General features: G+C 43.6%; 1 protein-coding gene across 1 annotated transcript in view; it reads left to right on the forward strand.

Annotated features, from left to right (window-relative positions):
• Nucleotides 1-519: 519 nt before the first annotated feature.
• nrn1la (neuritin 1-like a) overlaps nt 520-26,132 on the forward strand; it is a 59,275-nt gene continuing 33,662 nt past the window's right edge. Inside the window, exon 1 of the mRNA XM_069172823.1 lies at nt 520-744. Coding sequence (XP_069028924.1) covers nt 687-744 — 58 coding nt within the window. The 5' untranslated portion in view covers nt 520-686. The remainder of the gene's footprint in view (nt 745-26,132) is intronic.

Genomic DNA, 26,132 nt, shown 5'->3' on the forward strand with positions numbered 1-26,132 from the left:
ATAACTACCACAATATTTGAAAATTGTGTCCCATCCCGACTATAAATAGTTCAGATAGTGACTTAAAGAAAAAAACATTCAAACGATGCAACATGGATCAATTATGGAGAAAGGGGGGCTCACAGGGACCCAGAATTTCTTTGCTACACCCCTGAACAATGACAACTCCTATCATTAATTAGTACAAGCTGCCTTTACACCACCGCCTCTCCAACTGCGTCGTCTCCTTTTGATTTTGTTGTTGTTGTTGTTGCGTGAAGACACTCGTCCTCTTTCAGTTTTGTGCGCACACATCGGTTACAAACGAGACCCCAGACCTGCCCCTCATGTAAGCTCATCAGGGAGCTACTGTAGACCGTCCTCCTCCTCCTCCTCCTCCTCCTCCAGGACGCGCCCTCCCCTTCAGCGGAGCGGATGAGCGCGCGCCGTGCGGATGCTCTCACTGCTCAGGAGTACAGAGCTGCAACACACACGGACAGAAGGAGACGCGCTTCTGACCGGGGAGGGAGCGTGAACGCACCGGACTGCCTTTTTACATTTTCATATACACATATATATATATGTACATACATACATATATATATATAGTTTATTTTTTTTAAATTTTAAAAACAAAAAAGAAAAGAGGAAAAACTTGGGAATTGAAATCTATCTGAAAACTTGAAGGACGAATTGTCGCGTGAAGCATGGCATCTGTGATGAACTCGGCGTGCCTCCTCTTCCTGCCTGTTGCTCTGATTCTGAGTGAGTACTGACAAAATCTTACCAAAACTTGTATCTGCTGAACACTTGAAGCGCACACAACTTCCTCACATGTTTTTGTTTGTTTCCGGTCAGCGTGCGTAAAACGGGGACGACTCCGGTCTGGACGTCTTAGCGCGTTAAAAAAAAAAAATCCCCCGATTTTAAGATTATATTTGATGCATTTAAAGATCTTCTTCCAGACTCGTCCCCCCCCCCCAACCCCCTCCTCCTCTCCCCTCTCAACCCACCAGCAAGTTGAGAGGTCCCGTATCATCCTCAGCTTCCAGCGGAACACGCGCCGCAGCTGCAGCAGAGCGATCCGGTCAGAGGAGAGAGCTCATACAGAAAAGACATAAAAGACATCAAAAAAAAGAAGAAGAAAATAATAGCCCGAAGGTTATTGATGCAGCAGGATGAGCTGCTGCTGCTGCTGCGTGAGAGTTATTTGTTCCCAGAGGTGCATACAGGTTCGTTACACAAAACTGCTGTCGTGATTTTTTTTTTTTTTCACGATCTGGCTGCGCTGCAAACAGCTGCAGATTAACAGCTGGAGGGGGACGTCATAACATTTATTCAGGGTTTTTTTTTAAACGCAATAATATTACCCGTACGTCCTTTTTAAAGTCGGCAAGTGGTGGATTTGTTCATAATGAACAGGCAGTTTTTATTTTTAAACTATCAGTTCCCACTTCTGGAATTAAATTTAAGTTTATCAATGAAGGAAGTTAAAGGGATATTTCCGGCAATTTTACATTGTTTCCGAAAAGGGACAAGAAAAAAAAAAAAAAGCAAACTCATTGACTGAATATGAAAGTGTTTGTAGCTTCTGGGTCTGAGAGGAGGTCCATGCAGAAGCGCCTTGAACTGTAATACCGCCGAGTGCCACTAGAGGTCGGCTCCAAAAAGCACCAGCTTTCCTTGGACTCATTCGCTAATTTCACTATTTATTAGTTTTCTGGAGGTCCATCTGAAAATAATCCCTCATTCATTAGAAAAGAAGATTCAAAAAGACCTGTTTTTTTTTTTTTTTGGGAGGGGGGGGGGCGTGTCTGTTTGATTGACAGGCCTGTGGTGCAAGTCAGGTTACGGCTATCGGCGGGCGGGGGACGTAGTATCGTCGGGTTTCCGATCAGATGGAGTCAGATCGAGCTCGCCCAAATATGGTCACTTCCTGCTCCGAAGCGCTCCGAACTAGCAAGGATGGCGCCGGCCCAACATTTCCGAACTCGAGGCTTCATAACGGACGTTCACAAACCGACGGGTGACGTTTTTTTTTTTTTTTTAATCCTACATTTTTCTATTATGCATTTTGATATTCTCTTTCATTGCCCCCCCCCCCTCCCATTCACCCCTTCCCCCGCCCCTTCTTATCTGGTGCAAACTTCTTTCAAACTCAACACGACGTGCGGCTCAAACACGACTGAGCTAAATATAGCGGCGGATGTTGGCGCACACGCACACGCACACGCACACTCAATGATCTTCATCTTTTATCATCATTGATCATCGTGTCACGCTGCCGCCGGCTGCTTGATGTTGGAGGGGATGGCGTTCCCGGGGGGAGTGTGACACAGTGAGGTTTCAAAAAGAAAGAGGAAAAAAAAAAAAAAAGTCCCAACGATGGAGATAAATGATGAATGAATCCCCATCTGTACCCCCCCCCCCCCACCACCGTACACCCCCCCCCCCCCACACACACACACACACACACACACACCCCGCCTCCTCTGAGCGGCGGCGGAGTCTCCGGAGACTTCACCGAGCCTCGCGAATACGAACCTGAGCGGGAAAACATCCAAAGATCAGTCGCGCTGCAGACACGAAGAATCCATGTGGTCTGATATTTTTATAAGAAACTTCTTCGTTTCAGTCAAACTTATCTGATTTAAAGACGACAAATTACGAAAGTTTCCAACACTTTATTATATTTATTTATTTTGAACTCTTTCCCCCGTGGAGGTTCTTCGTAGGAGGAAAATATCTGTTCTTGCTCGTTTTTTCCAACCAAATTTCAAATATGTATTTATTCATGATAGTTGAAATGCTAAAAAATAACTGTTGCGCAAGAATTTATAGCTCGATGTGGATGTTTCCAGCACTCACCTCCTCCGGTGAACGAGGGTGGATCAAAAGGAGTTCAGAAGCTGCTCCTGCTGCGGCACCGTGACGTGATTGGAGCAGGAGAAAGCTAAAACCTTCGTGAGTAAGTTTTCCGAATTACGTCTCTCGGTCGACGTCGGTACCCGAGTTACACGCGTTGAAGCGACGAGCCGGGCGAGGTCGTTTCTGAATGAGGTTTCAAGAGGGGGCGGAGCTTCACCGTCCGAGACCGAAGAAGAAGGCGCGTCAGGTCAGGAGACACCAGCTGGGGTTTCTTCGACGTTGGCGGAGGTTGGTGTCACCGTGAATTCGTCCCCCAGAGTCGGACTGTCAACACCGAGTTCCACCGGGAACCTTCCGAGGTGTCCGAGGGGAAAAACAATTGCTGCAAAACCACCTGAGCTGTGGCGCCATGGCAACGGGCTTCTCCAACATGACAACACATTTAGAACATAGCGTGTTTATAAAAAGTGTTCGTAGCTTTTTATATTCTGAAAAATGAGGCCGATTGCAGAAGTGCCTTAAAGCTGCAATACCACCGAGTGCCACTAGAGGTCGGCTCCGAAAACCCTCCGTAGACTCCCATTCAACTTCTCGTAAAATTCAAAAGGTCAATATATTTTATTACATTTAAGTTATCTCGCCGTTGTTAGATAAAGTCGCTCCTTCTTATTAGTTTTCTGGCGTACCATCTAAAAAATAATCCGTCGTTAATAATAATAATAAAAAAAGCTTCAAAAAGACCTGTTTTTAGGGGGGTGTGTCTGTTTGATTGACAGGCCTGTGGTGCAGTCAGGTTACAGCTCCTCCGCCAACAAATATTGACAACAATGTGAACAAGTGTTTGACCACGATATCAAAAAGGTGACTTTTTGATATCTCCGTCCCCGTCGTCCCGTCTCCGTCTTCTTCTGTTTCTGTCGCGTCCTGAAAGACGGAGAGGTTTTCCCTCCGGGGTGCCGGTCTCGTCTCGGCGTCATCAGCGCCCCAATAATCATATTAAAAGCAGGCCAGAGGGCGAGAGGGAGATTATATTTGGCTTTTAATTGTTCTCCTCAGGACCCCCCCCCCCCCCCCCCCCCCCCGCCCCCCTGCTCTCGTTCCCTCTTGAAGAGTCGACTGAAGTGTTTCTTTTTTTTTCTTTACTGCTGCACAGACACATGAAGCGGACGATTCCTCATTAAAGCAGGTTTTAAAACTCTGAAAATTGCTTCCCTTCGTCCTTCCTCCCTCCTCTTCCTCTCTGGACTTCTAGAAATCTTTATGTCTCGTTTGTCTTTTTTTTTTTTTTAATCCCTCCATCCTCTTGTTTTTTTTCTCGTATTTTAAACTTCCTCTTATCTCGGCCCTTCTTCTTTCATCTCCTCTTTCTCTTTCTCTTTTTTTTTTACTGCCTCTTCTTCGTCCTCGTTTTGTCACGTTTCATCAGAGGATTCACAAATATTGATAAATCTGATCCCCCGTCTCTTTAAAAAAAAAAAAAATCAAAGCCACTTCATTTCCAGTATCTTTTTTGGTCTTTTTTTTTTTTCTCCCCTCTCAGTTTTGAAATATACATTACTCGTGTTGCTGCGCTGTCTTGATTGACATGTGAGCTCACGAGATCACAAGTGTAGAGACATCACAGGAATTATTATATTGCAGCAAAGATGGGAAAGAAAAGAAAAGAAAGAAAAAGGCCCGTTGAGACACGTCTTCTCTCATTTACTGAATCCTCTACGATACGAGAGAGAGCGGTTTGTTTCTGTTCTCTTATTAAAGTTTGAAAATGGAGAAGTCATTTATTCTCTGGTTGGCTCGTCCAGCGCTGCGTAAGAAAAACCTTCGTCTGCAAATTTACCCCCCCCCCCCCCCCAAGATAAAAAAAACTTGGTGTTGACAGTCTGACAACCAGCTAACACCTAATTATGCTAAAAGCTAACAGCTAAACTCAAGTTAACCAGATAAGATGGCTAACATCCTGCTAATGAAGCTAACAAACAGCTAATAAAGCTAAAAAAACAAAAAAAAAACCAGTTACAATCACGTTAACCTCCTGATTGGTTGATTGGCTGTAGAGGCAGGTGTTCCTAATAAAGTGCTCCGTGAATGTATAAATGCGTCCCGCACGTTTCCTCTGCGCCATCCTTCGGCCTCAGACACTTTCTGTTACGCAACATCTTCAACCTTTCTTTCATCTCCTCTTCCTCCTCCTCCTCCTCCTCCTCCTCCCTTTATGTGTTTTCTAATCTTCCTCTCCACACACACACACCATATAAATGATAAGTATTCACACTCACACACGTTTAAATGTTTCACGAGCACTTAAAAAGTCTGAAGGCACCAGAAAACACACCGAACACACAACACGAGATCTCCTTCAGGTGGGTTGTGTGTGTGTGTGTGTGTGTGTGTGTGTGTGTGTGTGTGTGTGTGTGTGTGTCTCTCTCTCTCTCTCTGTCTGTGTGTGGGTACTGTACATCCTGCAGGAGCTGGATTAAGATAATTTAAACAAGCTTTGTGTGTGTCTGTGTGTATATATATATATATATATATATATATATATGTGTGTGTATATACAGTATGTGTGTGTATGTGAGAGAATCCCTCTAACAAATACCAAGTAATGAAGTACTAGCCGACCATGACTCCCTTGTCCTTATCTACGGACTACCCAGAGCATGAATATTCATATACACACACACACATACATACATACATACACTGAATGAAGGAGTAACTGTCCTCTATTGTAATCGCTCTAATGTAATTCATCTCCTGGTCTCTCTCTCTCTCTCTGTGTGTGTGTGTGGTCATGTATGTTGGCGCGTTACATGGATAAACTGCCGTCTAACCTTCAACCGAGTCCCCAACGTAGAACTTAGGGAGGTGATGTCAAGCAGCTTCATGTCCTCGAGATATGAATAATACAAACACACAAACTCGGAATAAAAGGAGGAACAGTGAGTGTCCGAGGTCAGAGGAGCTTCCTTCTAGTCTTTTAGTGCGCCTCCATTCACGGACAGGCATAATGACATCACTCCAGGGGGTGCGACATTAATAACGTCCCTCCAGGGGGCGCGACATTAATAACGTCCCTCCAGGGGGCGCTATATTAATGACATCGTTCCAGGGGGCGCTACGTTAATAACATCCCTCCAGGGGGCACTACGTTAATGACATCGGTCCATGGGGCGCGACATTAATAACATCCCTCCAGGGGGCGCTGCATTAATAACATCCCCCCAGGGGGCGCTACGTTAATAACATCCCTCCAGGGGGCGCTATATTAATGACATCGTTCCAGGGGGCGCTTCGTTAATAACATCCCTCCAGGGGGCTCTACATTAATGACATCCCTCCAGGGGGTGCGACATTAATAACATCCCTACAGGGGGCGCTATGTTAATAACATCCCTCCAGGGGGCGCGACATTAATAACATCCCTACAGGGGGCGCTACGTTAATAACATCCCTCCAGGGGGCGCTATATTAATAACATCCCTCCAGAGAGCACGACATTAATAACATCCTTCCAGGGGGCGCTACGTTAATAACATCCCTCCAAGGGGCGCTACGTTAATAATATCCCTCCAGGGGGCGCTAAAACGCAGCCTTTATGTGGACTTCCTGTAGTCTAACCATAACCATAACCACTATTTGGCTTAACCGTAAACCTTTACCATCTCCTGAAACCCAAGTTTTTACTCTTAAAACCTAAAATAAGACCCGCCCGTAGATTTTACGTCCAAAATTGAGCATTCAACCTTCAAACAGTCGTTTTGAATGTGCGTCAGAATAGTTGGACAAAAGTTTGCCAAAAAATGTCCTCAAACTCCATGTGGTCCTCACAAAGATAGCCAGACAAGTACACACACACACACACACACACACACACACACACACACTCAAATCCACACGTCTGCAGGGAGAGAAGTTGGCTTTCAGAGTGAAAGAAAAAATTGTAATGTAGTTTACAGGAACACAATGCAGGAGAGAAGTGAGAGGAGCGTTATGGAGGTGAATGAGAGAGGCAGAGGACATGCAGAGAGGACAGAGGAAGTGAGAAGGCAGAGAAAAGATCAGGACCTGTATTTATCAAGCCTGTCAGAAAAAGGCAGAACCATCATGGATCACTGACCGCAGCCTCCGGACAATTCAATTTAATATGATCTGAAGCCAACAAAAGAGGTCCTGCGAAAAAGCTTTCCAACTCTGCAAAACTTAACTCCGAGCTGGAGAGAGAGAAAAAAAAGAAAAGAACGTAAGGAAGGAGAGACACGGAAAAGCTGCAGAGCTGTGAAGGACGAACGGGACGAAAAAAAACCTGTCTCCACACACACACACACACACACACACACACACACACACACACACACACACACACACACAGGTCAAAGGGAAGACTTCTTTGACTACGAGGATGTTAGCAGTGTAAACGGAGACGAGGAGGCATCCGGCGACTGATATCATCATTAGTCAAAATGTAATCAGGGATCCCTCCTGAAAGGGGCTGAAAATGTGATAAAAGCCAGTTAGCGTTATAAATGGCCGCATTATGGAGCATCTTTAGATTGATAATGTTCTCGTCAAATCCCTGATGGGGCAGAAGAGCATTACTTGGCAGCGCTGCAGTCGGCCGCTGATGTCAAAAGCTCCCGTGTGTGCGCGACCGCGGCGGCTCGCCGGTGTTTGTGTACTCTGTTTATTTGGGCAACTTTCGGGTGTGTGTGTGTGTGTGGGGGGGGAATACGGAGTCCCTCAAGGCAGTATACTCGGTCCCGTTATCTTTTTTTTTTTTTTTTAAACATGCTCCCTCTAGGCACCATTGTTAATCTCCATAATGGAAATATCCCCTCTACGCAGATGATACACAGCTTTATAACTTTCTTTTTTTTACCTGTCTTTCCTGTACACATCTTTGTATGAGTACAAACGTAGGATGAAATGATTTATCCAAATAAATCAAGACAGGTTCACGGAAACATTACTTTTTAAAAACATTGTAAACATTTTACCATTTAAACTCCAAATGAGACGAAAATGCTGAAACCACAGACTGAATTTAAAAGTGGACGCAGCTTCCGGGTCTGAAAAATCAGGACAATGCGTAAGTGGCATAAACTGTGATACCAGCGAGGGCCACTAGAGGCTGGCTCCAAAAAGGCTCCATAGACTCCCATTCAACTTCTCTTCTGAAGTAAGTGTCATTATGGTGTCATTCGCTAAAGTCACCCCCTCTTATTATTCTTCTGGCCGTACCAACTGAAAATAATCCCGTCATTAATTCGATTATTAGGCCTCATGAAGCGGTATGTTTCAGGGCGTGTCTGTATGATTGACAGGCCTGTGGTGGAGTCCTGGTTCCCTGGCTCCAAAATAGCAAAGATGGCGACGGCGGAAATGCCAAATTCGAGGCTTCAGAACGGCATTTAAAAGAAAGCAACGGGTGACGTCGCTGTTGGGTGCTGCTTGGCTGATGCATAATTTGATCAAATAATTTGAAAGAAGTCTTGAAGAAATGTTTTTCCAGAAAACAGAGGTGTTGATTTACCGGAGTTCGATTAGTCTCCGACTCCGGCTTCATAACGCGACACAATTCTCCTTTTACACTTTATTAGTTTGCTCAACGAGTCGTCCCGGGATGAGTTGAACTTTCTTATGAAAAGAAATTTGCATTCAGCTCCTCTTCTGCAGCTTCCTCAGCGGTTGTGTTTACTTCCAGGATGCCTTCTCGTGCTTTGTTTACCTGCGCGACGCCACCGACGACGGATGCGAAGCGACTCGAGCACTAATAAAGGATGTCACGTGCCTCGGCGGATGAACGCATACGCTGTGTACCTGTGTGTGTGTGTGTGTGTGTGTGTGTGTGTGTGTGTGTGTGTGTGTGCGTGCGCGTTTGCTCGCCTGCATGAATGCCTTTGCGTGTCCATGGGACGGAGAGGAAGGTGAAGTGGATGGAGCCCACGTACGCGTCTGCTCAGAGAGCTCAGAGAGCTCAGAGAGCTTTGAGGCTTTTGAGACGGAGAAAGAAAAAGAATCGACCGCAGCCTCCTTCAGACGCCGTGTTGTCGAGATGAACCCGACACAGACGAAGAGGGAAGTGAAAGAAGAAGCCGACGAGCGATTTTCCTCCAAAAAAAACAAAACATCTGTCCGTCTGACTCGAGTTGTTCACGATCAACCTACACAGACGTTCAGACGCATTTAGCTGATTTGGGAATGAAATAACTCGTGACCTTTTCGATGGCTCAACTCGAGAGGCTTCGAAGCTCAGTTTCTTTCCTTTATGTTTCATAAATAAAAGAAAAAAAACGCTTTAGAAATGACAGGCTGGTGCGGATTATTTCGTCTTTCTTCGTTGTCTCCTTGCACTTTTTCAACTTGTTTACGTCCCCGAGTTCTCTGAAGCAGCAGTTGCTTTTCATCTCCCACTGTTTGGTATCTTCAGACATTTGAAGTTGACTGAATATACATCGCTGAGGAGTCGGAGGTGTCACCGAGTGGTGACCAAACTCTGGCGTCAACCGTTGTTTTGTGAACTTCTGTTTCGAAGCCTCAAAACTGGAAAATTTTGCCTTGTCTTGTTATTTTTTTGGAATCAGAAGTGACCATATTAGGACGAGTTGGGGAGGAGCAAGAGGCGGAGCCAAGGACACCATGCCCCGCCCACCTACAGGCAAAATTCCCCTCAAAGTAAGCAGACTAACATAACTCTGTTTGAGGCCTCATATCTAACCAATGATGGGATTATTTTTCTGAAGAACACCGATCGCAAGGAGTGAATTCAGCTCACGACTTGTGGAGAACATTTATTGAACTTAATGCTTTTTGAGTTTTCGGAGCGAGGCCTCTAGTGGCCCTCGGTGGTATTGCGTTTTCGGAACTTCTGCAGTCTTCAGGAGCCGAGTGGAGAAGTTTATCCTCCAATTAGCACTGGTGATGTGATCCGGTGACTGGTGGAGGTCTGTTTATGTCCTCGCCTCCCACAATAAAAATCCTTAAGCGTTAGGTTCCCCCCTTTTTCGGCCGCGCACCGGTGACCTCGTGCTAGCAGGGTTTTAGCCTCGATAGCTGGGAATGTGAGTTTTGATAAACATGTATATGCATATTTATCCTTATTGCCTCAACTATTACAGTAAGAACTGTAGCCAGAAAGACACGTTTTAATGTTAATACGTTTTTTTTGTCACTTTTTTTTTGGTAAAATGTCACTTTAAAAAAAACTAAAAAAGTTTTACATCTCAAATATTTATACTCCACGCAGCTGTAAACACACAGATATGCTAATGTGTTGATGATGGGGCGCAGCCACAGGTCCGCTGCGAATCACAGGCTGCTCTGAAATGTAAATGTGGATGAAAATGAACACATTTATCAACACAGCCTCAGGTTGTCACACAACAGTATCACACACAAACAGACTTCAGTTTGTACTGCGAGTTAAGTAACAGAATTCAAAAGGAACTATTTTGATTCCTGTGTTGTGAAATTACACGCAGGTGTACGATAACGTCTTTATGGACACATAACAACACGCATCGCGTACGGCCCCGGGGACAGGAAGTGGAGGGTTGCACTTGCATGTGTATGATGGAGGGAATAGAAAGGAAAGTTTGGGTTAAAGGGGTCAGTTATGGAGGGAGCGTCATGGCTTCATGATTTCAGTGTCGCAGCATCCGATGGTCCAAAACCGTCGTAGAAAAATAAAACCACAGTATATGTTGCTCAGTAAAGAAGTGTACAGCTTTTTGTTTCCATAGTTGTGCATTATAAGTCCTCACTAATACAATACAATCTTTCTCATAATAATAATAATAATTAACTTTATTTGTAACGCACCTTTTACACAAGAAATGCAGCTCAAAGTCTTTCACAGTAAGAGAATGACATTCAGTGATTCATGTAAAAACAGATATAAAGGAACATTTAGAAATATAGAAAAGAAATGAGCTGCATAAGAACAGATAAAATACATAACATTTAAACACAAATAGAGTTGAAATATAAAATAAGCAATAAGCATTTTAAAGGTAGTTGAAGTGCAAGAAAGCTTCTTATCTTCTAGCTGTTGTTGATGTTGTGTTGAATGGCAGTTTATTGAGAGGTACCGTTAAAAACTCGCTGGTATTGCAGCTGAAGACGCTTCTGCATCGGAACCATTTTACAGACCTGAAGCTACGAACTCTTTTAGAAACAGTTCGTTTCTAATAAATTTAAAAAAAAAAAAACACACTCTTGAATAAAGAGACAACTCGCCCCCGATAAGACACGCCCACGTATAAAAGCAGCTGCAGCGGTTGTGTTGAGGGAGGAAGACATTTTGTAGCGGGAGCAATTAAAACGACGTATTTCACCACCGCATCCGGTTACATCACGAACTACCAAAAACCCTCGTTTGGGAGTTTGTGTCTGTTTCTGAATCCCCGGAGACTCGCTGAAGGTGTGTGTCTCTGCATGTCTGCGAATCTTTACACAAGCAGGTGTGTGTGTGTGTGTGTGTGTGTGTGTGTGTGTGTGTGTGTGTGTGTGTGTGTGTGTGTGTGTGTGTGTGTGTCCTCCCCTGTGTTTTGTGCGTCTGGGGAGCGTGCTGCTAACAGTGATAAGTTGCAGCAGCAGCTTCAGGTGCAGGAGTCAATAAAAGCTCATTAACTCAACAAGAGGGTCAGTGGGTCCGTCCAGCACAATATGCCTCCCGCTTTGTCTTCTTCACAGCGGAGAGGTGTGTGTGTGTGTGTGTGTGTGTGTGTGTGTGTGTGTGTGTGTGTGTGTGTGTTTTCTTTTTTGTTTTCCTCGCCGTGTTGGTGCACGATCCGCTGCACGATAGCAGCGACACAACGTGACCAGTAACGACAACGATCACGAGAGAATCGTCTGAATTCTTGACAACCGTTTTATCGGTTTTATTTTTCTCACTTATCGCAGACGTCTTCAGTAAATGTGACTTTTTCACGGCAGATATTTGGACTTTAAAGACGTCTAAAGAAAGGTCAGAGGTCGTGGAGGTTTATTTTTCGTTGGATGTTCAGCTAATATATCGTAATTTTAGTCACGAAGAGTTTGTCTTCATAATTTAGATACTGGCTGAAGTCTGAGGAAAATGTTGATCTTCCCGACGGCCTCGTCTTTTCTTGGGCTTCTTTTCTAATGAATGAGGGATTATTTTCAGATGGACCTCCAGAAAACTAATAAGAAGGAGTGACTTTAGCTAACAACACCGAGATAACTGATGGACACATTTTATTCACTTTGGATTTGATGAGAGAAGTTGAATGGGAGTCTATGGAGCTGGAGGCTTTTTGGAGCCGACCTCTAGTGGCACTCGCTGGTATTGCAGCTGAAGACACTTCTGGATCGGAACCATTTTTCAGCTACGAACACTTTTAGTTTCTAATAAAAAAAACTAAAAAAACATGCTCTTTGAGTAAATGTGATTTTAGTTCTGCTTTTCCCGTTTAGCGCAGCGAGTTCTTCCTGACGAGAGGTGGTCGACGCCGGCGTGTTTTCGGTGCTCTGTGCTGCTGTGAACTCTGTTGTTCTGCTGACTCGTGTTCGGTCTGAAGAGGTTGTAACTTGTGTCTCATCTAAAAAAGACGTCGGCTTCGGCCGCGGGGAGGACGTCATTAATTCATCAGAGATCACTCGTGTTCTCAGATTCTCGGCTTTCTTTCTGCTTTTCTTCTCCGTGTCACTCATTCATTTATTCGTGCTCCATGTTGGTGTATTTTTTTCTGCTGTGTCCCCCCCCCCCCCCCCCCCCCACCACCACCACCACCACCACCACCACCCTCTCCCCCTCCCCCACGCCATCTCTCAACCGCTGCTTTATTGCTTTACATAACGCGGGCTAACTAAACTGTTTTTTACGCATCAATCTTTCATCGCAGCTTCGTTGTGAGCTCTACTGAACAAGCTTTTAGTCTGAATAATGCAGCGCTGCTGCAGGTCTGTGAACACTGGCTTGTGTGTGTATGAATATTATCAGGTTCACATTCTTGTCGGTCAATTTATTTCCACGGCAAAAGCGTGCAGTCGCTTCCGTTGACCCATGAGCTCGGTGCCCTCTGGAGGGATGGGGGGGGGGTTAAGTGCCTTGCTCAGGGGCAGAAGTTACACAGATGACTTCACATGGACACGGTGAACTCGCTGCAGTACACCGCTGCTGCAGGGCTCAGGTCTTATTGCATCTCCTGAGAAACTTAACATTGTGTCTGAATGGACACTTTAGATTCAAGTAAAAAACAACAACAACAACAACAAAGGTCACGTTTTTTTTTAGGGTTAGCATTCGCCGAAGGTGGAAAACGGTCCCGAACCTTTACGTGAGTGTCGCGCGGTAATATTACAGCAAACGCACTCATCTGATGGGAAGACGCAAAGAAACACAACTTGTGACACTACGCTATGTAAGACTTTATATTTTTATATTATTGTCACCTCATAGAACAACAAAATATGTTATTTACACATCTAGCAGGTTTGATTGAGTCGTGTTTTCGGCCACCTGCGTGAAGATAACTTCAGTATAAACTCTACTCCGAGCTCTGTTTTGGTCTCCACCGTCTCCCGCGGGGAATATCGGACTGTTTAGCCTTTAAATGCTCTGCGACGTTCACGAGCTCGTCGCTAACCGCCCCGAAGGGACAAAGACAAAAAGTTTCCTAATGTTCTTGTTAATTTGCTTTTAATTTGTTTTTGATTTGTTTTTGATTTGTTTTCACGACTTAATTTATTGTAATGGCTTAATGTGCTCGAAGTTGAATAAATTAATCACGTTCACAATTTAAATAGTTAATGTCTCAACTGACAAAAACCTAAATTGACGGTCGTCAGCTTTGAACCTGTCTGTCTGTAACGTTGCTGCTTCTCCAAATACAACTACAACTGACAGTAATAGTTTGAATAACAGAGGGGCACCTGAGCAGAAGACTTATGTTAAACTGAGTGTCACGTACTTAGTGGGATAAGTTTCCGATACCGATTGAGACTTTACGTTCGGAGCACCAACGTTACTCAAAATCACAAAGTAAGAATGCAACCGTTGGTGGAAAAAGACAATTAGAGGACGATAAAACCTGATTGTGTGTGTCCAACGCTGCAGTGTCGATTTGATGTCAAATCAAACACTACACAGACGGGATCTCGCACGGATCTTTCAAAGCCAGTTCAAGTGGCGAGAGATGGGCGAATAAATGGACATCATGTGGTCGGTCGATGCTAATTAAACTGCAAAAGCATCAAAGTGAAAGAACTCTGAGGCACAACACCACCGATGAGCTTTGCAGTTTGAACGTAATAACAATCACGTATTTATGCTTCGATATCTGTTTTGCCGAAGGAGAATCATCACATTGTCGTTTAATGTGTCGTCTAAAACTAAATCGTCTCTCCGTAGAGCAGCTTTACAGTGAAGTGGGGTCTGGAGCGCCATTTGTGCCATTTCAGTGCTCTCTGATAGGCTGTTGTACTGTATAATCTTGTTGTATTCCCGGACACAAACACCTCGTCACGCTGCCGGGGACGCTCACGAATAAAATGTGCATAGTTTTGACAGAAAACTGTGATAATTATTTTAAGAGTAAGGAGAAATTTGCATAAACTTTGAGTGGAATTAGAAAATGGCCAAAGACAGCGGATTATAAACAGGGTAATTATCTCAGGGTATCTCAGCATGAAGGAACGCGAGGCAAAAAAGTGAAGTGATCCTGCTCTCACGGTGTTGGTGAGTTTGGGTCTTGCCAAGTTGGTGGCGTCAGGCACAACAGGGCAGCCAGTATTTTTAATTATGTATTTCAACAAATGTTTTTTGTAGGCGTTTCAAGTTTCTCCTGCTTTCAATTTTTTTTTTTTATGCTAGCATGAGGAATACATTTTTATTGCACAACAGATTGCAGTTAATAAGCATCAGGCAAAACAATGTAAAACAGCTGGAATAAGTGTTTTGGTTTTAACTGTCTGGCAGCTCGGCGTTTTCATTTGGTTAATCGATGCGGCACTCGAGGGCGTTTGAGAGAGTCTGTTTTTGGAGGAGGTGAACTTTGGTCTAGTTTATAGACCGTATATAAAAGTGGAAGTAGCTTCCGGGTCTGACAAGTGAGGCCGATGCAGAAGTGCCATAATGTGCAATACCCCTGATGGCCACTAGGGGGTCGGCTCCAAAAATACTTTGTATAAACTCGTAGTTAACTTCTCATGAAATACAAAGTCAAAATATTTTTTCCTTACTATGGTGTCATTCGCTGACGTCCCTCTTTCTTATTGGTTTTCTGGCTGACCACCCGTAGACGGTATATAAAAGTGGAGGCAATGCAGAAGTGTCGTAAGCTGCAATACCACCGAGTGTCACTAGAGGTCGGCTCCAAAAAGCCTCCATAGACTCCCATTCTACTTTTCACATAAAATTCAAAGGCATACAGTTATCTCGGTGTTGTTAGCTAAAGTCACTCCTTCTTATTAGTTTTCTGGAGGTCCATCTGAAAATAATCCCTCATTCATTAGAAAAGAAGATTCAAGAAGACCTGTTTTTGGGGGCGTGTCTGTTTGATTGACAGGCCTGTGGTGCAGTCAGGTTACAGCTATCGGTGGGCGGGACGTAGTATCGTCAGGTTTCCAATCAAATCAGTCAGATCCACCGCTGGCTCCTCCCCCAGCTCGTCCAAATATGGTCACTTCCTGCTCCGAACAAGCAAAGATGCCGACGGCCTCAAAAAGCCGTATGTTTGGGGTCGTATCTGTTTGATTGACAGGCCTGTGGTGCAGTCAGGTTTCTGATACGAGTGGGGCATAATGTCCTCGGAGATCGAGTCAGATTGACTGGTCGCTCCGACCGAACTAGTCCAGATATGGTCACTTCTGGCTCCAAAATAACAACGATGGCGACGACCAAAATCCGAACTCGAGGCTTCTCGAGGTTCACAAACCAACGGGTGACATCACGGTTGTTAAACGCTGTCTGTGCCAAGATCAGAAGCACTGTCCACATTTCCAAACATAAAAAAAAAAAAAAAGTGTTTTTCTCCGCTGTCTGTCTCGGTAATCTACGACACGTCGCATCCACTTCCTGACCGCGACATCTGAGGTTCGACGAGAGTCCCTCAAACCTGTTGTAGGCTTCAAACATCATCATATCTATTTCATGAGCAAATGTCAAATGTCAAATGTGTTTTTGCTCAGAAACAGCTGCCCCCCCCTCCGCACCCTCCTCCGCCCCCGATGTGAGCATGAAGCGCTTGTTTCTTTATTGCCGGGCCCGTCCTGATGTGCAGCGGGCCAGATGGGAGCAAGACTTCTGAATAAAACACTGGCAATGGCGTTAAAAGCTTCCTGCCAAAATGATTAGACCCTCCACCTCCTGCTGTGTGTGTGTGTGTGTGTGTGTGTGTGTGTGTGTGTGTGTGTGTGTGTGTGTGTGTGTGTGTGTGTCTGCGTGCCACACACAGAGTTCCCAGACCACTTTGCGCTCACACGAGCTTCTTTTTTTTTTTTTTTTGGCACACACGGATATTCATCAACGAACGGCATTTGTTCAGAGGTCTTTTTAATCACCCCGGTGCTGCTCTGAGGGGACTGAAACTGAAGCAGGAGAGTGTGTGTGTGTGTGTGTGTGTGTGTGTGAGAGAGTGTGTGTGTGTGTGTGTGTGTGTGTGTGTGTGTGTGTGTGTGTGAGAGTGTGTGTGTGTGTGTGTGCGTGTGTGCGTGCGTGCGCGCTGTCAACACTTACAATGGCGTGCGAGACCGTTAGGGAAATCACCACGAACCATCACGGCCACACATCGCTGCTTTCTTTGTTTTACAGCGGAGACTGACAGATATTTACCACAAGCAGAACATCTTCTGTCTCTGTTTCACTTCCTCGTAGCGTTCTGTTCATCTTTTCTTTTTCTTATGAAGTTTCTTTATCTCCTCTCTCTCCCTCTCCTGTCTTTTCAACACTTTTTCCTCCTTCCTCCTCGCAGCTGCTGCAACTCCATGCGGTTTAACCAACTTGCAGGCAGAAAACTTACACGAGTCAAGTGGCTGGATTTTTTTTTTTTTGGGTCATTTTTACTCCTCGTCTTCTTCTTCTTCTTCTTCTTCTTCTTCTTCTTCTTCTTCTTCTTCTTCTTCTTCTTCGCCCTTACGAACTCCCTCTCCTCTCACCAGCCTTACCTTTCTTTCTCTCTCCGTCTCACCCCAGCTTTTCCCCCCGGAGCTTCCTCTTAACTTTCCTGCCATATCTTACTTTTTTTTTTTCTTCTCTCTCTCTTAAAATTCTTCCCGGCTTCCTCCTTTCTCTCTCTCTTCTTCCGTTCCTCAGATAAAGTGCATCAGTCGCTCCCGCTCAGAGGATTGCCGCCGTTAGATCGTCTTGTGTTAGAGAAAGGTTGTACCCATCAGTGTCGGTCTCGGGAGAATTCTTCTTTTTTTTTTACTTTACACATGTGCTGCCGCGGTGCACACGGCGCCTTATACATATTCATCGTGAAAATGTGGAGAAAAGTCTGATGCGTTCGGTCCAACTTTCATTAAAGCTGTTTCCTGCCTGCGTTTCACAGATGACCCACCTAAACTTACAGTTTTACTCGAGGATTTATTCAACTCAGACACATGAACTACATACTATGAACTACAGTAGGGGAAACCGAATAAATAAAACAAATAATAAAACCCCAAAATGAACCAAAAATCACACAAATAACAAGTATGGACAGACGCAGGTGCATAAATTGTCTTTTAATTCTTTTTAATATTATTTGTGGAACAGTATTTGGCACTTCAGACTGACCTGAATCTTCAATATTGCCGGAAGTGTTGTGTTTAGTTTTGTGTTAGTGCCTACAAGTCTGTCAGTATGAATGAGTAAATGTTTAATGTTGATTACTAGTCATCTAAAATTGCCTTTTAGATTTTCACTAAATAAATATCGCTGTTTTCATGTGATGTTTTTTAGCTGCCGTTCTTCGCTAAACTCCGAAAAGGACAACCTAACAAAGAAGACGCACATTTAAAGATGCCAGATAGGATACAAAATGAACCTATAATGTTTTTCATTTTTATTTATCTGATAACATTTACAGAAAATAAGGCAAGAAGCAACAGCAGAAATAAAGCCTTAAAATGTGAGCCAGCAATTAACATTTATATAAAGTTAAGCTAATGGTAAAAACACTATCAAGCCAACGCAACTTTCAACCGTCCATCTTTATCGTTTATGACGATATCAGTAAGAAAGAGTGTATGATTAGTGTCGATAGCCAGCTATCTGAATTTATAGTTTCAATAAAGAAATATGAGGTTTTTTTTCTTCTTCTTTTTTTTTATTTAGCTGCTCGTCAAAACAAAGAGCTGTTTGGCTCAAATACTTTCCAATTAAAAAAAAAAAAAAAATCCACAATAGACCACAAAATTATCCTTCTGCGTCTTTCATTTTTGTCGACTAAAACTAACAACAATAACACGACTAAATTGTGACTCAAAACTCATTAAAATAAAATCTACATCAAAATCTCTGAGGGTAAGTTTGCTCTTTTTAACTGGCCTAAGTTTAGATAGTGTGTGTGTGTGTGTGTGTGTGTGTGTGTGTGTGTGTGTGTGTGTGACAGTCATTTTAACATGTTTACAGGGGATGGACAACATTAATGCGTAAAAACTGCAGATTAAATCACTCAAATTTACGACTTCCTTCAATCATTTCATCACATTTGGAGATTTAATCTTTCCCACTAGTCGACTCGTCTCCTCGTTATCTGCCAGAGGGGCAGATTGAAGCAGTCAGGATGCCAAAAATCCACAAGTATCGGCTGGTGTTCATTTCACATTCCCTGTGATCTGTCCAACTTTGTTAGTGCGAGTTGGTGGTGGGGGGGGGGTGAAGGGGGGGAGGGGTGTGGCGGCCTGTCTGGGATTCAACCCTACCTTAATCACACTCTCGATGTTTGTTTGTCAGCGGGCAATATAGGTTTGGCAGGGACTTGGGGTAATTGGCTATGCACCAGCAGCTTAAAGACAAGACGGAGCCTTATTATGCAGTAAATCCTAAACCAAATTGGGATTTCACCCATCGATAGGAGACTATATATACGGTGCAGGGCTGTTTTGAAGATGGGGGATAAATAAGTGACATAATTAAAAAGAAAAAACCTTGAACGAAAGTCCAAAAGAAGAGAAGCGGGGAGCGCCGCTGTAAGAAGAAAAGGTGTTCACGCTCAACTCTTGCTTCTGCAGTTTACACTCACTTATTGATCCAGATGCCGGAGACGTATCCTGTATCACCTGCTGCATCTGCAGCGCTGCCACCGCTGCGCTGCAGTCCTTTTCACATCAGTGCCGTCCTTACAGCGTTTTGTACTTCTGGAGCGCAGAGGGTGGACACCACCTCAGTGCGGCAGATTTGCCTGCTGAACTGAGAGGAGGCTCGGATTTAAAAGCAGGAAGTTTGGAAGACGTTGCATCACGGTGCAGTTTTTTTGTTTTTTTTATTATTTTTTTTAATGGCTCAGAGACCGGGAGGATCTGCATTCGTAAATATGCAGCAATTTCAGGTTTTCCGTGTGAAAGGGACCAGAAAACTCTTATCTGTGACATCATCAAGGGACACTTTGTGAAGTCGCTGCATTTAATATAAATGAGTTTGTGGACTCGGGTTTTAGTATGGAGAGATTTTGTGAACATAATAATAGATATATCGCGTTCATTTATACGGTACGCTTCTTAACAACGTTTGACTTGCAAAGACGACTCGACTTTGGTTACTGCTCGTATAAAAGTACGATTTACACCGTTGTTTCCGGGATCCTTTAAAAAGGGTCAACACCAAATTTAGTGAAGAGCTGATTAAAAACAGTTTTTCAGTATTTTGGACATTAAAATTGATTAAATTTAAGTTTTCACTTCTACAATCTCAGAAGCAAATATCTGTGAATACATGTTTTACTAGTAAGAATGTGACTATGTGGAAATTGCCATCTTGAAAATATATGGACCAAGAAAAATGATATGAAAGACATTCAGAATAAAACTTGGATAATCATTGGACTCTATCTACTCCTGCAGTATCTACCTGTATGCACGTATCTGTACCTTCATTGTTACTATCAGTAATCACACACTTTATATAAAAGTGCCTCCAGGTGTGAAAAGTGAGGCCAGTGCAGAAGTGCCATAAAGTGCAATACCGCCAAGAGCCGCTAGGGGCTGGAATCCAAAAAAGGCTCCATGGATTCCCATTTCACTTTTCTCATGAAATACAAAGTCAATAATTTGTTTTAAATTATAAAAATATCATTCGTTTAAATTACTCCTCCTGATCCGTGTAACGATGGTCCGTCTGAAAATTCGGCAGTTCCCAAAACCAACGGGCGACATCACTGTTCTTTGCCGCTTTGCTTGTATTTCTACTTGTCCTTGTCCAATTTAACATTTCTCAATATTCAGAACTACTTTCATCATATCTCAAAAATATTTTTCATCGTGTATGTTTGACTTTAAATTTATGAAAAGAAGCAATTCAATTGTGGATGTCTGAAATTAAAAGCCTGTCATACTCATGAATGGCAGAAGTTGATGTTCTTTCTTGGAAAAAAAAAAAAAAAAAGGTCATTGTGGAAATCTGAAATGTTCATTTTGATAATGAAACATTTAATTAGAAATCGAATGAGAAACTTTTGAACAGAAATTCGCTCTTACTTTTCATTAAAAAATAGTTTGTCTACTTTTGAAAAATAAAAATAAAAAAGGATACGACTGCAGTGTTCAAGGCCACGGGCTGGTTGCACTCCTTCTCTCCTTCGTGGATTATTTCTGCCCTGAATGTCGGGGACACAAATCCACTCTGGATCTGTAGCTAGTGACGCTGTCGATTTTGGTTGTTGCTTGATTCAGAGCTCGCTGCTGCAGTTGTACTCGTTTGTGTTTTTTTGGTTTTTTTGGTGGGGGTGGGGGGGTTGCAGTGATTGCTTGTGAGGTCTTTGGTTGGATGAAAGAGGTTTTTTTTGCTTTTTTTTCTGTCTTTGAGGTTGAGATGATTCGAGCGTAGCAGCGGGTGAGGAGGGAGGAACCTCTGCTGGTACTTTGTGGTCACGGAGGCGCGATTGTGGGGCTGAGAGCCGCTGTGCTTCCTCGTAGATGTGGCTGGGCGGCCGGTGGGAGGTTGTGTGTTCTGCTGCCCTCAGGATTCAAGATGCATCGCTGCACCCTGTGACTATTTTTTTTTTTTTTTTTTTTGCCATCCTGTGGCTTTTGAGTTGTTGCAGTCTGCAGTCTTGTCTCTGACTCACAGAGGAACACAGTCTCTAATATACTGTAGCCTGCTTGTGAATGTGTATATACTTGTATAGAAATATTCTCTTCAACCAGGCTGTTGACATCATGAGAGTCATCAGCAAAACAAATGTTAATCGGTGAAATTTATCATGCTTGAACTGTGTCTCCTACATAGTGTTTTTTTTTTATTATTACAAAGCACTTTACATACCTTAAAAAAAAAGGTATGAGCAACAGTTTGGAAAATATGGTGATAAAATACAACGAGAGATAATGAATCAAATGGTTGAAAAGTGACATCCAGCAGCAGCAGGAACGACCTACTAAAGGATCTCAGGTTGCATTTTTAGACTCGCAAGAGTTCGGCTTTATATTCTATACGAGCATTAAAAGTGATCATTAGAATTTTAACATCTATTCTGAAATAGGCTGGGAGTCAAGGGAGGGATTTCCAAACCGGTGAGATGTGTTCTCTCCTGTCAGACCTGGTTCTCAGTCTGACCGCGGTATTTTGAATGAGTGAAAGTCTATAACAGGATTAAAAGCTGGTCGAAGTTCAGATGCCTATCAAAGATAATTTAAAGATTTCTGTCAGAAATCGTAATATTTTATAGTTGTAGTAATATATTAGATTAAAGGACACCAAGATGGAAGAACATGTAATTCTGTGATGAAGTCTGGACTCGTGATAATAATTTTAGATTGTTCTGTAACCAGTTATTGATATCTGAAATTCACAGGTGGATGGTGTTGAGATGCTCAGTGTCAAAAGAGAGATATAATTGTGTATCGTCAGCATAGAATTTTTTTTAATAATATGATCGAAAATAGTAAGGGCCCCAGAATTGACCCCTGTGGGGCTCCATAATTGCCAATATCTATCATTTCCCCACACAATCTTTTAGATGTTTATTTAAAATACTACAGTGTTAAAAACCGCAGACGGATCCAGCAGCAGTGAGAGAACCACTCCAGCCCAACACTGAAGGTTAAACCCACTTCAGCCAGTGATTTACATTGAACACAGACATGTGTTGTGATAAAATAAGTATTCAGAGATTAAACATTTTTACAAGATGGAGTGTGTGGGGTCCAAAAAGCTGATTGGTTGCCATGGACGACTTGATGCCATAAAGTGTACATGAGCTTTGCTATGATGAGCACTGATCTAATCCGAGTATGACTTCAGTGCTCTGCCTGAATTAATGCTTATTAATTCTTAATCAGACGATCAGTCTTGTCAGTAGCTGCAACAAAACCACCAACGTTGTTTCAGGCCTTTTACCTTTAGAGTCTCAGATAGTCAAAGGAACGCTTCGAACACTTAAAACCACAGCGAGCTCCATCCTTCCTGCTGTTTTTCTGCCCGCTGTATTGGAGAGAGATCCGCGGTTAGCTGTAGTTTGTCAACGTGATTGATTTCCTCCACGACTGCAAACAGCCCGTAGGACTATCAGTCCTAAATGCAAGCCAGCAATATCTGCTAATAGAGGCTGTTGAGGTGCAATTTTCAGCGTTGATTGAAGTAGAACAAATGCATCAGCAAATTGGGAATGACCATTATATGAGCGTGAATAACAGAGAGCAGGTAGAGGAGATTCAACAGCGTGTACGGCGGCCCGGTCGGGGATCCACGAGTTCAGCTGAACGATACAGTTTGGCACAAAAACTCCAGAGGATGTTTGACGGTTGTGTTTCTGGGCGAATTTGCACAGAAATACCAGCCGTATATTCCGCGAGAGCTTCCTGCAGTAATTGCGGTTGCACGGTTAGCAGGTGCACAGTGTGTACCTGGTGTGCAGCCCAATCGATTTTCCGGGGAAGCGTTGCTTGCGGCGCACCGAGGTAAAACCGCAACCGCATACAAAGTGGGAGCGGATGTTTCTCGCTGACGTGGCGTATTGAGTGTAACCACAGCATGCTGTAACCATAGCAACATTTATTACAGATTAAAGGTGTTTTTTTTGTGTTTTTTTTATCACCCTCTTCCTTTAACTTACTTTTTTTTTTTTTCCCCCATTTCATTAGACTTTCGTGGAAAAATGACTTCATCGGGGCTAATGTTATATTTCATCTCCGCTCTTCTTTCCCTAAATCACCTGAATCAGCAGTTCGTGTGTTTCGCCCTGAGAGTAGAATAGGTTGTCACTGTGGCTCATTAGCATGTGTAAAGGATTTAACTGTCCCATGAGGAGGATGAGCAGAAACAGCCATATTTCGCCGTAGCCTGTGTGTTCTCAGGAAACGAACTCCAGCCGCGACCTCGGACGCTTCGATGAATATTCATTCACATACCGTCACCGGCAAAGCAGAGGCCGCAACGCTTTCCAATACCGTCTTGTTGCGATCTCTACCTGAAGCACAAGTTTTATCCAGAAGTGGACGAAAGGCGAGGAAGCATCTGCTCGTGCTTTCCCTTTATGAGCGCACGTTGTCGTGGAAACGCTAACCGCGAGTCTTCCAACTTCCACGAACGCACGAAACGCTGAAACGCCATCGATCGAATTCAAGGGGCGACCAAAGATGTGACGTCCGTGAAGCAGGAGGAAGAAATAACCTGCAGGAGTAAGTCGTCCGAGTCACGTCGAGTACCCGAGTCGCACACGTTTCGGTGACCGCTGGTACGTGAACATTTACGATTTCACCGTGGACCTAAAACTTGAGCAGAGAATCCACATCAAATTCGATGAGTCGGACGTTTCACTGGTCACAAAAATGACGTGTAACTCAGGTGCTGATGTTGATCAAGTGAAGTAACTTGAAATACTTACTCACAAAGGTCATTGCTTCCCTCTGCTCCGTGCACATTACTGTCCCGCACTCCGTTCAGCCGTTACAGTCTCAGATTTGATTTGATTGCCCCCTTTTGCACAACATGGGGGCAATCAATAATCTTGCCTCTATCTAGAAGACAAAAGACAGGAACACGGCCGTAATGGCAAAATAGAAACCCAAGAAACTCTCATAAGGAGTGTGAGGTGAAATGGAAAAGCCGTCGGGACTCATTATTGGCAGCAACAGGAGTTGATGGTCACCCTCGAAAACAACTGCAGACAGAAGCAGAGAAGAATAAAATGATTTTAAGGACGATTATGGAAGAGATCCTTCTTTTGACGTCAAAGAATCTTACATTCAGACGCAAAAAAAACTCAACTTTAGATTGAGTCTATAATGGCAATTTTATTGGGAATATTGCGTCCCTGTCACGTTATGATTCCTCTGAAAGATGAATACTCAGAAAAGTCATGTTTAACTCGTTATCTTAAGTGGTGAGACACAGACTGAGTTCTGTGGTAAAAGAGTGCGAAACACAATCCTGTTAGAAAGAGAAGAAGTAATCTATTACTCCGTTAATGTGACTCAACACCAGACATGTCTCGCAGCGAACAGGACGTGCCTTTGGTAAGAAACGTACATCAAGGCAAAGTGGTTTTTGGGAGAACACTTCAATAAAAAAAAAATAAAAAAAGTTGGTGAAGGGAAACTTTGGAAATGATTCAGTAACTTTAGAGGAAATGTTTACGACAGAAGAATTAAATATGGCTGTAATGGTTTGGACTTTGAAATCTACTTTTTTAGTTTTACCTCCTTCTTTTGTGTTTTTACTCTCACCTGCTTGGCGTTTCCTCGTCAGCCCTCCTATTTACTTCTCGATCGTCTTGTTTTGTCTTTCGTGTTTCGTTTGGTATCCGGACTCGTTTCAAGGTTGGTTTTTTTCGGTTTTGCTTTTACGTTTTCTTCGGATTCAGCTCCATGCTCAGTTCGTGTTTGGACTTTTGCTCCTGATATCGGCCTGCTCGGCTCGCCTTGAAAACCTTTTACTTTTACCTTTACCATGGAAACATTTTTACCGTCTCTCTTTCACTTTCCAGCTGTGTTGCAGTAAAAGCTGTGGAAACTCTCCTACCCTTAATCATTGCAGCACGGGAATGTATATTAGCCGCATGCAATCTGCCGAGTCTTCGGCGAAGAGTCTGCAGAATAATCTCAAGACCTTCGATGCGGTCGTCCTTCTCACCGTGTGGCGAAATGTTGTGAAGTGCATTGAGATGCTCGAAACCTGTTTTCTTGTTCAGTTGGGGATATTTCTCTCTGGCTACCGAAGCTGCAGACATCAAGACACCACGAGATGAAACAGCCTATTCATAATGAACGGAAACTCCCCGCCAGCCGACATCTCCCTCGTAGCACAGGCGATGGAGGTTGCTGCTCAGTTTCGGAGTGAGGAGAGAGAAAAAAAAAAATCAGAAAAAGGAAACGCATGCTTGATGAGATGACACAAGAAGATGCAACTGAGGAAAGCGCAGAAATGAAGCTGCTAGCCCGAGGTGGCGTGCGCATGTATGTGCTTGAGTACTTGCTTTAATCCTCACTGCGCTCGTGTTTCTCTACGTCTTTCTGGTGATCCCGCCGTGGTGCCCGATGTGCGATGAACCCTTCGGATTCAACGTGACTTTAAGAGAGGGAGCTGATTGGTTTACGGCCTTGCAGGTTAAAATGACGTCATATTTCTGTGTAAAATTGTGAATGTATCTGTAAGTTGTTCTGAGGTTTGGGACGGGTGGTTTTAACCTTTTCCCTGTTTTCGTCAAGGCAGGAGTTTGGCTCAGTGCCTCGTCTTTTTAATTCTGTTTGGTTTTAGTAGGTAGGTTCAGGTTTCTCAGCTCTAGTTCCCTTTTGATTATTGTTTTGCATCATCCCACCTTCAATCTACAAGACCTAAATAAACCTTTTAAAAGGTCACCGTTCTCTTGGCGCTGGTGTTCCTCGCCGTGAAAAAGGGCATTTCATTGTGATGTTGCACCAACCTGCACAGGATAGCAATATCATTCAACACCTTGAAACTACCTGACATCAACAGTGTTCCAGGAAATACTGAACAGCCTCGCATTGAAAGCCAATGTGCACGAGAATTGGACTTTTAGGATCATATTAATGATTTTGCTTCAAAGAAGAGCCGTCAGTCGGCATCGACTGTTGGGATAAAATCCAGCATTATGTACGTCAGCATCAGTAAGAAGTGAGACTAACTACACATCTCTTCAACCACTGAAAGTCTGATAACATTA

The sequence above is a fragment of the Embiotoca jacksoni genome, unplaced genomic scaffold, assembly GCF_022577435.1.
Source record: "Embiotoca jacksoni isolate LCO1_2020_lvr unplaced genomic scaffold, fEmbJac1.0.p SCAF_55, whole genome shotgun sequence".
NCBI classification, from domain to species: domain Eukaryota; kingdom Metazoa; phylum Chordata; class Actinopteri; family Embiotocidae; genus Embiotoca; species Embiotoca jacksoni.